We start from the raw sequence: 12,060 nt of genomic DNA, 5'->3' as shown, positions 1-12,060 counted from the left end.
GTCTCATGTCGTCTCTAATATTCCATTCCATCTGAGTTAGGAATGCCTTGAATTCTTTCCCTGTCCATGTTTCTGATGCTTCTAGGTCCTCCTGTAGATTTAAGTTGTCCTGCTTGTTTGTAATCCTTTTTTCCCTTGTTTTTTCATGTTTTTCACGTTACTTTCCAGCTCTGTTTGACTGCTGTGTAACTGCTTTCTCCTATAAATTTGTTTTGGTTTTGTATATCTCTGTTGTCTCTCTTTGTGGTGGGAGATTATGCCTAGAAATGTTGGGCTTTATTGTACTTTAAAGCTGATTCATTCAATTCATAAAAGGCTTCCGGGTTCTGTATGCATATAGTGATTTGTTGTTTGTTCTTAGGACTTTATGTTTAGGGTGCTATGATGGTACGAGGGTTAGTATGTCTTGGCTACTTTAGAAGATTGCTCTACTGAAGGTGGATACTAACAGGTGATTGGATCAGGGTGTTGGTACTAGTTAGGTGCTTAGGAGCCCTATAGACAGCCTCGAGACATTCACCTATTTGCATTTAGACAATTACATGTAATGGAAGACGTAATGCTTGGGTTGAAAGTTGGGGGTTAGGGGAATGAAGGTGCTCTTAAAAAGAAAGAAGGAGAGAGAGATAGATAGATTAGAGGAGAATGAAAAGAACAATAAAACTTGAAATGGAAAAGAAAGAAAGAAGGAAAAGGGGAGAAAAGAACAGAGAGAGAAGAAAAAAAAGAAAGAAATTTTTTTTTCTGAAATGGAAATGAGGAAAACCACTCCATTCACAATATCCTCAAAAAAAAATAAAATAAAATATTTGGGAATCAACCTAACAAAAGAGGTGAAAGATTTATACAATGAAAACTACAGAACCCTAAAGAGAGAGATAGAAGAGGATCTCAGAAGATGGAAAAATGTACTCTGTTCATGGATAGGCAGAACTAACATCATCAAAATGGCGATATTACCCAAAGTTCTCTACAGGTTTAATGCGATGCCAATCAAAATCCCAACGGCATTTCTTGTAGAAATAGATAAAGCAATCATGAAATTCATATGGAAAAACAAAAGACCCAGAATAGCAAAAGCAATTCTAAGCAGGAAGTGTGAATCTGGAGGTATAGTGATACCAGATTTCAAACTGTACTACAGAGCAATAGTAACAAAAACAGCGTGGTACTGGTACCAAAACAGGCAGGTGGACCAATGGTACAGAATAGAGGACACAGAAACCAATCCACAAAATTACAACTTTCTTATATTTGATAAAGGGGCTTAAAAACATGCAATGGAGGAAGGATAGCAATCTTCAACAAATGGTGTTGGGAAAATTGGAAATCCATATGCAACAAATGAAATTGAATCCCTTTCTCTCGCCATGCACAAAAGTTAACTCAAAATGAATCAAGGAGCTTGATATCAAATCAGAGACACTGCGTCTGACAGAAGGAAAAGTTGGCTACCATCTACATATTGTGGGGTCGGGCTCCAAATTCCTTAATAGAACGCCCGTAGCCCAAGAAAGAAAAATTGAAGTCTTAGAGATCCATTTTCTTCTCTTCCAGTAGGCGGCGCTGTGCCCTCCGAGCCGAGCTTCTGCCCTCTACGTGCCGATACCAATCCCTGTAAGGCGGCTCCTGGGAGTCTCTCAATCTTATCAGTCCAGAGCCGTTTCACTTCTCCGGCCCCTCCCCCCCTTCCTCCTGTCAGCCAGCCAGCCAGGTCCTGTTCACCGGAAGCGGTTCCCCAAAGATCTAGTTACACTTGCAACCCCACTGCGCGTCCCATTTAAGCCCCAGTGCTGTGGTAACCTGGCGGCCCAGACCTTGGGAGTAGCCTCTGGAGATATGGGGAGTTGGGGGTCGGGAATCCCCTCTGCTTCCCTACAGACACGCGCCCGGAGAGATCCCTGAGGTTTCCTGGCTGCTTGTATCTGGATGGGGTGGGAGTCACACACCTGCTAAAGTGGATTCCACTGGGAAGCAACTCCGTCTGCAAAACTCCAGTGAAGTCACCTCTCTGCTATGGCGGGCCCCAGGCTCCTTGCCAGAGTGTCCGAATGGAGGGGTGGGACTGGTCTGTCCCAGGTTGGCCTCAGCTCCCAGCTCGCTATTTCATGAAGGCTTGGCTAAAGACCTCTTCCTGCCAAGCTGCGTCTTGGAGGCTAGCCACCCAGTCACGGTGGCTACGGGCAGGCGGCCGCGCCGTGGTGCACGGACAGTGGCTGGCAGGTCTGGACCTCTGTGTCTCGTGGCAGGGATTCACTCGTCTGGGGCAAACTGTCACTTCCAAAAATCCTAGTAACTCCCGGCTGGTCTCTCTTCAGTGGAATTTTGCTAGGAGATTCTCTGCAGGTAGAATCTAAGCGTATCTATGCGTCTCTCTGACCCCATCACTGAGGGGGTACTGAAAGCGCTGCCTCTCCGCCCACCGCCATGTTGTATCCCTTTGTGTTATCAATCCTACTGGTCTTTTTTTCTCATTTATTGTTCTGAACATTCAGTGAGTCCTGGGATCCCTCATGAGTGCACATGCAAGGATCTCTTGTGCCCAATGCCACCCAGCTTAAATCCTACAGGAGTCCCAAGCCTTGCATGTCCCTCATTCTGTACAGTTTGTAGGGATGACCATGTTCTGGATTAGTTTCCATTATAGACTAGGGGCATAGAAGGAACTGAGGCTAACATGGAAGTCTTTGTTTTGTAAGTCCTTTCTCCTTTTTTTTGGTACTGAAATTTGTACTGTACCAAGTGACAAAATTGACTATTTTTGCCGGTCTTCAAAATTGAACTAAACTTGATGATCTGGACCAGCTTCTGTGAATCAGAAATTTTGGAACATTGTTGTAAAGATAATGTATATATTTATTCAGAGTAAAAGCCTATTATGTACAAAGGGTCAGGATCAGAATGGCACAGAATGAGCCAAGCAGCTCTGGAAACTAACAAACAGTGAAGTCTTTATAATCTTGAGCAAAAACCATTTGCATACCAAGCCACACTGTTAATTGAATATAAGAAAAAAAATGAATGAATTTCTGATGAGAGAAATCCACACCTTTCCTGAGGAAGGGAGAGGGGATCTACTCTACCAATATGTAGAGTTAAAGCAGAAAAGACAGATAAGTGATCCGGGAGGCCCAAGGTAAGCAAAGAACATTCCCAGCCTGATGGTGAAGGGAGCAAGAATCACAGCTGCTCAGCAGGCCTGAAGAGTAACTGTCACAGAGAAAGAGTTCTTAGTTCTCTTGGAGGTTTGGGGATAAGTTAGTAACAGACCAATAAAAAAACAATGATCAACATAGAGGTAGGGGGAAATGAGCAAAAAGAAAATGCAACTATAGTATTGGTTGCAAGCAATATTTATATGTTCACACAAATGGCAGCATCGGACTTTGGTTTTGTTTCTTTGGGGGCATTACCCAAAGCCATAATAGCAACATTTACCTCTGTTCAGTGATTCTTCAGCTGGTCTTGGGGCAACTGCCATCTCCTCTTGCACTTGGTGTGAGGCTTATCTCCACAGACACATGCACCATTTTGAGAGTTAGCAATGTGGTTTTTTTTCTATTGTTTTACTCACTTCCACCTCTTGGCTTTTCTGACTGGCTTTATTTATAGGCCTGACTTCTTAATTACAAAGGTGACTAAAGTTGGACATGAGTTCACGTCTACGTTTGCTACTGTGGACATGAGGGAAACCCACTTAGGCTTTGGTTCTACTATTTTTCCTGTAATTGTCCATACTCCCTCCTTTCCCACCCTGGATCTCTCAATCCTTGCTCTCGGCGCCTACCTTTTCTTCACCTTTATGAACAAAAGTTACAAAATGTTGCCCAATAACCCATGTTTCTTAGGTCCTGAACAGTATCTTACTCTATAATAGGCATTTACAAAAGTGAGTGAATTCATAAAAATCCTAGTTTCTGTCTTTTCTTGAAACATGGTAAGATTCAACCCCACTGTCCATGCGTTCTGACGTGGCTACAAATGACAACAACTGAGTATAGATTCTTCTTCATAGTTGCCACAGTCCCAGCACCATGCTGTCTCTTACTCCAGCCTCCCTCCTCCTTTGTGTAATTCCCGCCCTGTTTTGGGGTCTGGTTTCAGCCTCACCACTTCACCAAGCAGCATTTGAAGTTAATAATGGCTTCTTTCTGCTATCACTAGTGGTCCTTTTGCAGAAGTTTTCCTGCTTATATGTCTGTGCTGGCTGAATGTAGGGCCATTTAAAGGAGAGTCCAGTTCTGTGAGAGGTAATGCACCTCCCATTACCCATAGACCATCGTCTCATAAATTTCTACATTGAAGCAGTTCTGGTCGCACTCTGTTTGCTTGTCTCTGAACTCGATCCAAGAATGTTAATTTTGCCCTCTGAAAATGTTTGATCTGTAGCTATGTTTAAATAGTGGTTTGTGGCTATTCCTTGATTTCACTTTGGATTCCATTAAGGACCTGATTTTTCCTAGTCCTTGCAATGTGGCGTGTGTGACAGAATGTGCACTAATTTGGTGACTTGGAGACAAGGATTGACTCTTCCCTTCACTAGTAGATTCATGGCTTTGGAAATGTCACAACTTTTCTGAGATGTAGAATTTTCTTCATAGGTTTAAGGCTTTATAATTTTCATTGAAATGTCTTGCTCATTACCTAATTCAATGCCTATGTTTTATAAATGAGGAATTTTCTGGAACAAATAATTTCCCTTGTGTCTTGGGACTAGTCCATGACAGAGTGGGGGCTGAGAACCTAGTCTTCAGTTTCTACATTAGCCTTTACTCCATGAAGCAGCATGGCACTATCTCTAAAGCCTGCCTTCCTTGGGATATAATTCTCAGTTTAAAGGCCCATGATACCTTTTTGTGCCAGCTTCAATCTACTTCCAAAATGGCCTTCACAATCTAAATAAGAAGCTTATGAGGAGTGGGCTTTTACTTATCTAGGCTTTGCTTCTTCTATTTTTAACACTCAATTCCATAGGCAGGACTTTATCAGAGTTTGCTCTATCACACTGGGTAAGCACTTATCTAACAACATACAAATGCTTATATCATTGAATTAATTGTGTATGTCTTAAAAATTATTACCCAAACCAGAACCTTTTTTTTTAGTTTTTTAAAAATTTGTTCTCATTAGTTATACATGACAGTTGAATTAGCTGAATACATTTTGATACATCATACATAAATGAAGTATAACTTCTCCTTTTTCTGGTTGTACATGATGTAGATTCACACCAGTCATGTAGTTATATGTGCACACAGAGTAACAGTGTCTGATTCATTCTACTGCTTTTCCTACCCTCATACTCCCTCCCCTCCCTTCACTCCCTTCTGCTTAATCCAAAGTACCTTTATTCTTCCCTAGCCCACCCCCTTAATGTAAGTTAGTATCCACATATCAGAGAAAACATTTGACATTTGGTTTTGTGGGATTGGCTTACTTTGTTTAGTATGATATTGTTCAGCTCCATCCATTTACTGAAAAATGCCATAATTTCATCTTTCTTTAAGGCTGAGTAATATTCCATTGTGTGTGTGTGTTTGTGTGTGTGTGTGTGTGTATATATATACATACATATATATATATATATATCAAATTTTTTAAATCCATTCATCTGTTGAAGGGTACTTATATTGGTTCCATAGTTTAGGTATTGTGAGTTGAGCTGCTATAAATATTGATGTGGCTGTGTCAGCGTCAAATGCTGATTTTAAGTCCTTTGGGTATAAGCCAAGGAGTGGGATGGCTAGGTTGAATGGTGGTTCCATCCCAAGTTTTCTGAGAAATCTCCATAATGCTTTCCATAATGGTTACACAAATTAACAGTCTCACCAGCAATGAATCAGTGTACATTTTCCACCACATCCTCGCCAACATTTATTGTTGCTTATATTTCTGATAATTGCCATTCTGACTGGACAAGATGAAATCTTAAAGTAGTTTTGGTTTGCATTTCTCTAATTGGTAGAGATATTGAACATTTTTTTCATACCCAAAAGAGGACATTTTTGATTAAAGAAATAACATCATTAATAATTACTTTTGAATGAATTGTGTAAATTTGATCAATGATTGGCCTCATTATATAAAGCATAAGCATAATGCCTGGCACATAGAAAGTGTTCAGAAAATGGTAACTTTTATAAGAACCTTATGAAGAAAAGTGAAAAGATATTAAAATTTACTGGAAGATACTTAAGTTCTGTTGCCTTAAAAATAAACACAGAGCAACGGACTTCCAATGGAAAAAATGTTTTCTTTCTCCCATGTGATGAGGAATTTGAAGTCTACTGGACTTTCCACTTGAAGTCTATTGGACTTTCCAACTGGAGTATGATAAATTTTGTGGGTAATCCTTCAGGTGAAGAGATTTTCTAAAAAGATGAATTTGGGTGACAAAATAAAAATCAATGTAACAAAGTTCTGGAATTCAAAGAGGAATCTATTTCTTTTTCAGATTACCTGAAATATTTGTTATTGTTTCGTCTAATGTCATGGAAGAAGAGACCAAGGCTGGGAATGTTTTAAAGCAGCTTGTCCCAGGTGACTTCCCCAGGATTAGGGGATAGTGCCCCCGATTTCCAATGCCACATCCCCAGGAACACAAAACTGGCTTTCTTGCTGTTGTTCTGCAGGATTATCCGCACTGCAGGGCTGCCTCTGGAGGCTATCATTTTCTCAGGAGCAGGCATACTGAGAGGCAATCCATCTTACTCCCCTCCTTCCAGCTTGAGACCTGCCCCCTGACCTCTGAGGTCTGATCACTAGTGTCTCAGCACAGGCTGTAACCCAATCTTTCAGTGAGCACAGCTGAGCTAAATTAATCTAATTTTTTTAGCCTCTGCACCCTAGATATCAATCTCCTGGGCAGTTAGCATTCCCAGAGCCAGGCATGGGATTCCAGAACCCCTTATCACTGCCTGCTTTGTACTCCAGTCCCCAAGTTGCACATAGCCCTGTGGGCACCACGAAGCTACAAAAACATTTGTCCCCATAGCAGACTGGATTCCTCAGGCCAGTGTGCCTAATGAGCGGGCCGTTGTCCGTAAATCAAGTCAGGCATACACAGTCCAGGCTTTCATCAGGTGAGCCTTTTCAGCAATGCCTTTGAAGGAGGGGTCCCTGTGGGCTGCAGAAGCTGCGTGCTGCCCAGATAAACACCCCATCTCAAAGATGTTGTTCTGTTTTGCAGACAGGTTTGTCGTTAGTGGGAGGAAGTGTTCTAGGTTGCCAAGTACCAGGAGTGGACCGATTTTACTCTGGAGCCAAGGAAAAGAAATAAACACACACACACACACACACACACACACACACACACACACACACACACACACAAAGAGCCCAGTTGGAGACAGGAAGGGAATAGAATGCAGTAAAGGCTTGCATCCCATCCTCTTGCCCATGGATAAGCTGGCACCAGACACTCAGCAGAGATGTGGCCTTTGTGGCTTTGTTGGCATTGGTCATGGGACTTCAGCATGTAAGACAGACTGCCAACCCAGGGACCCACCTCCAGTGCTTTCCCTTTTTTCTTACTAAGCTTTCCTGAGTTCCTCTGGTGTTTTCTTTGTTCTCCTCCTGTAGTTAACATTCTAAAATTATCCACTGAAGAACTTTCAGTCAAAAAACAACTAAAAAATAGCAAATGCTAATTCCTTATGCTTTTGTCTCCACCCACTTAGGGCAAATTTTTTGTATAGGGGACAGAGGGATAGGAGGAGGATTTGGATCTAGAATCTCTCTCTACTTAGTACTTAGCAAACGTTCGATAAATTCTATATTCAATTTTCAAAATTCCTTTAGAATTACCCCCTTTTATTCATTCATTAATAGTAATGTCATTCAATAAATATTTATAAGTACTCCTCACACAGCCACACTATTCTAGGTGCTGAGACTATAGTGATGAACTGGAGAGACACTTTATGTTCTATGACGGGAAGAGGGGGGACAATCAATGGTAAAATGGTATGGTTTGTTTGTTTTTACTTCGCCTTCTCTTCCTGCTTCTCCTCTTCCTTCTCCTCATTCTTCTTGTTTCTTGGTAATCAATATAAAATGGATTAATTGAGTGGTCACTGCAGGCATATAGGCTGTGGTTAAAGGAGGTGGGTCACTTGGGGTGAGCTGAAGAGTGGTGCTCTCTCTTTGCTTCTGTGTTATGATGTCCTGAGCTACTTTCCTCTGTCACACTTTTGCATCATGATGTTCTGCCTCATCTTGGGTCCTGAAGAATAGAGTTGGTCCATCTGCGAACCAAGAGCTCTGAAACCATGAGCCCCCAAATAAACTTTTCTTCCTCAAATTGTTCTTGTCAGGTCATTTGGTCACAGTAATGGAAAGCTGATTAAAACACACAGGTTGGTACAGTAAAGCTAAATAAAATTTTTGTGGATAATAAAGTCAGTTACCTTATTCCAAATTGGTGCTGTCCAAACTTTAGTCGTTTGTAAACCACTTAATGATTTCTGTCATGTTCTCCTACTTCTATATATCTGATATTTTTCTTTAAATTGATTCAACTTTTCACTTACACAGACTGGTCTACAAAGAAAACATTCATTTTACTATAAACATGAGGTCAGGGTAGTTTGATAAAAAAGAAAATATGTATGAATACAATAAAATAAACAAGTGATCTCCATTTTGTCTAAAATTATTCCAAATACCCTTAGTGGTAAGAGCACAATGGAGAGAAATAATGACTTGAATCATTTTTCCTGCAACAACAAAAAGGAGAAAGAGGTAAGTAACTCTGTATGTTTAGTGCTTTGTACATAGTTTCCCCATATAGTTTCCAAAAACCATATTTTGGGAATTTATAAAAACATACTTGGCTATTCTTTTAATATATACAGGACACTTGCTTTATGTTCTTCATAATAGCAGTAGATAGGCACCTCTGGAGGAACAGTGAGCCAACATGAAGAGCTTCCTGCTACCTGACTTGGTTTTCACACGGTTGCTCCAGTTGGAAACCAGTAATTAATGTTTTTCTGTTGAGACCATCTTCTTCCACTTCTCTTTCCATATTCTTTGTGAATAATGTCATCAATGACTCCCTTAGTTTTCCTATCTATAGAGTTGCTTTTAGAGGAAGAGAGATGAAGAAAGATGTAGATCAGAACAGACAATTACATAGTTTTATTCTAAAACCACCTAGACCCATCCCCTTTCTTTTTATTTCCATCATTACCATCATAATTTAAATCTTCATCTCTTCTTACTAAAATTGTTTCAGAAGTCCTCACATTAGATCTCTGATTGTTGCCTTTCCTTCCTCAAACCAAACCACAGATGCCAAAATGATCAAAAAAATATCACTCTCCAATTTTCAGACTTTTGGTACTTTCCTATTGCTTCCGAGACACTCAAGGTCTTCCACAATACATTCTCACACTCTACTCCACTCCACACCTATTTTATACCCAGGATCAAACACTCCTCATCCTTTTACACCTTGAATCTTTGTTTAAAGACCATTGTGTTCCTCATTTCTATAACTTCCCTCATCATCATCTCTAACTCAAAATTCTACCCATGTCTTAACGCACATTCCAACCACTGTATCTCATAATTCATTCCTATGGATGCAGGAATATAATCTCTGCATCCTTCCCTTTGAATTAAATTCCACTAGGTTGAATATTACATAAGATTTTGGGAATGAGCGAAAGTTGATTTATGCACATACTGATTCTGCTTTCACGACTTGGCTATTGTACCAAAAGATATGCACTATCCACTTCTGAATTCCCATCTAGAATTAATAGTGTATTTGTAACAAGAATTTGAATAAATGTGTTCTATTTTTGCTTTTCCTAGGAGAGAAGTCAATGATTGACACAGTAAAATTTCACTCTTTTAGGAGCTGGAGGAAATTGCTGGCCTCATTACTAATTCTCAAGAGAAAAGAGAAGAAATGAATTTCAATGGCCTCTGTTCCATGGCTCCATTAATCATCTTCACTGTCAAATATTATTTCCTTTTGTCAAATGTACAGACTCTCTTTAGAGGCTTTTCTAATTACCACTCCTTCCTTGTATATATACTTTTTTCTTTTTCTGGTACTGGGAATTGAACCCAGGGCCTTACATGTGTTGTGCTCTACCACTGAATTACATTCTCAGCCCTTTTTGTTTGACACCGGGTCTCACTAAGTTGCTGAGGCTGGCTTTGAACTTGTGGTCCTCCTGCCTCAGCCTTCCAAGTAGCTGGAAGATTGTTTTCCTCTCTTGAAATCGCCAATTGTACAAAGAGACTCATACAAATGAGAAGCATTTCCTGGTAAAGAGAAAAATTGTCTGCGTTTCTCTGAAGAATACTTGGGCCTGGATGAATGTGACTTCCAGTCGTTTTTGCCATGTGACAGTGACGCCAAGGTAGTATAAGCCTAGGAGCTATGGAGGCTGATGGTGACACAGCTGCTCCTTGAAACATTTTATCAGAGACAAGTATAGGTTGGGTTTCTCTTAATGATCTTTTAGGATTAAAACAAGGAGTTCAGGAAATAGCAGAGTCTCTTGCAACGTTAAAAAAGAATCATGTGATATTATGTACAACTATAATGTATCAATAAAAGTGCAGGAAAAAAGAATCATGCTGAACTTGGGCTCTAATAATTATGGGGTATGTTTAAAGTTCATATTTAACATTTCATTCTTAATCAAAACAGCACAATAAATTATGTTAGTTGTAATATAGCTAAATGCAATTGTCATGCCCTCTCCACAATCATTGATAGGAAAGACACAAGGCCTCCATCGGGTATGATACTAACATGGGGTGACAGTCCTTTGCATTGTGACAAAAGATCCTTTTGGAATTTTGAAGGAAAAGACTTAGGGAAATGTTCTCCCATTACCACTTGACTAGCTAGAATGTCATGGAAACCTTCAGAGCCTATGGCCTGAGTTTGCAAGAGGCTTTTATGACTCATTATATTTTCTGAAGCCTTGTGCTTCTTCCTTGTCAGAACTTCCCTTTCCATTTGAGCTATGGGCCTTTGCTTGTCCCCTGACAAATGGCTCTTTTCTGCTAGATCCAGAGACCAGTCCTGGGTGCCTTTGGAGAGCTACCTCCGTCCTCCCACCACCATGGGTGTGTAACACTTCTGGCGCCAACCAGACCTTCTGGGGGTCTCTGTCAAAGACCATTTGTGACAAGACTTGAGAAAAACAACAAAGCAGTTCTCTCCTCAAGCCCTGGGAGGAATGTAAAAACCAGAGTGGGGACACATAGGCTCTTTGTAACCTCAGGTACCATGTCAGCTCCCTCCTCTGGCTGGCAGGGTTAAGTGACAGAATACAATGACATGCTCAATTGGGCTGCATCGGGTCAGTCAGGACAGAGGATGCCTTTTATTTAAAGAAAGTAACATTGTACCTCCTGCCAGACTGAGGTCATTTCCTTCCCTTTCTATACTTCCAGCATTCCAGATTTATACATTTCTATAGTGTTTGCCAGAGCTCACCTGAAGAAAGCAATTCTCAAATAAAAAACTTAGAGAAATATTTTTGTTCAGGGCCTAGACCCATAAAGAATAACTACCAGGGGGTTTAAAAAAATCCCAACCTAATTTTACAACTAATTACTTAAATAAACTAAATAAACAGATCAGGTTTGTCTTGCTGAAATGAAAGCTATAGCATATAACCTGCCCTGGAGTTTGGAAGATTCAACTGGAGAAGTCCTTCCCCTATTCTGTCTTTCCCTGGTTTTATATCTAGTTAATTATTTTGTCTCCTAAACCAAGATGCTTGTGTAAAAAATTTGAATATTTATGCTTTTTGTCAAACAAGAAAATGATCACTTTCACCTGCTAGAAAAACTAAGGATCTTTTAAGAGAAAATCAGATATCTCTTACTGACACAGGAGTTAACAAGAACTTTTATATGATTCCGGCCATTCTTAAGATCAGAGAGGAACCCAACAGCCAGCCACCTTTCTTTCCTAAGTCACCTGTTGAAGGACACTGAATGGGACAAAATGGTAACTCTGGCACCTGCATCAGGGGAGTTAATATTTCTCCCCATTTCTCTGGTGGTTTTAAAGTCACAGCC

General features: G+C 40.4%; 1 protein-coding gene across 1 annotated transcript in view; it reads left to right on the top strand.

The window, feature by feature from the left end:
* Window positions 1-10,861, top strand: part of LOC144377770 (uncharacterized) — a 176,210-nt gene extending 165,349 nt beyond the window's left edge. The window contains exons 5-7 of the mRNA XM_078049854.1: window positions 6,455-6,540; window positions 7,886-7,965; window positions 8,316-10,861. Coding sequence (XP_077905980.1) covers window positions 6,455-6,540; window positions 7,886-7,965; window positions 8,316-8,333 — 184 coding nt within the window. The 3' untranslated portion in view covers window positions 8,334-10,861. The remainder of the gene's footprint in view (window positions 1-6,454; window positions 6,541-7,885; window positions 7,966-8,315) is intronic.
* The last annotated feature ends 1,199 nt before the right edge of the window (window positions 10,862-12,060 follow it).

This window comes from Ictidomys tridecemlineatus, chromosome 5, assembly GCF_052094955.1.
Source record: "Ictidomys tridecemlineatus isolate mIctTri1 chromosome 5, mIctTri1.hap1, whole genome shotgun sequence".
In the NCBI taxonomy this organism is placed as follows: domain Eukaryota; kingdom Metazoa; phylum Chordata; class Mammalia; order Rodentia; family Sciuridae; genus Ictidomys; species Ictidomys tridecemlineatus.
The sequence above is the reverse complement of the archived record's forward strand: the minus strand, read 5'-3'. Positions and strand labels throughout refer to the sequence as shown.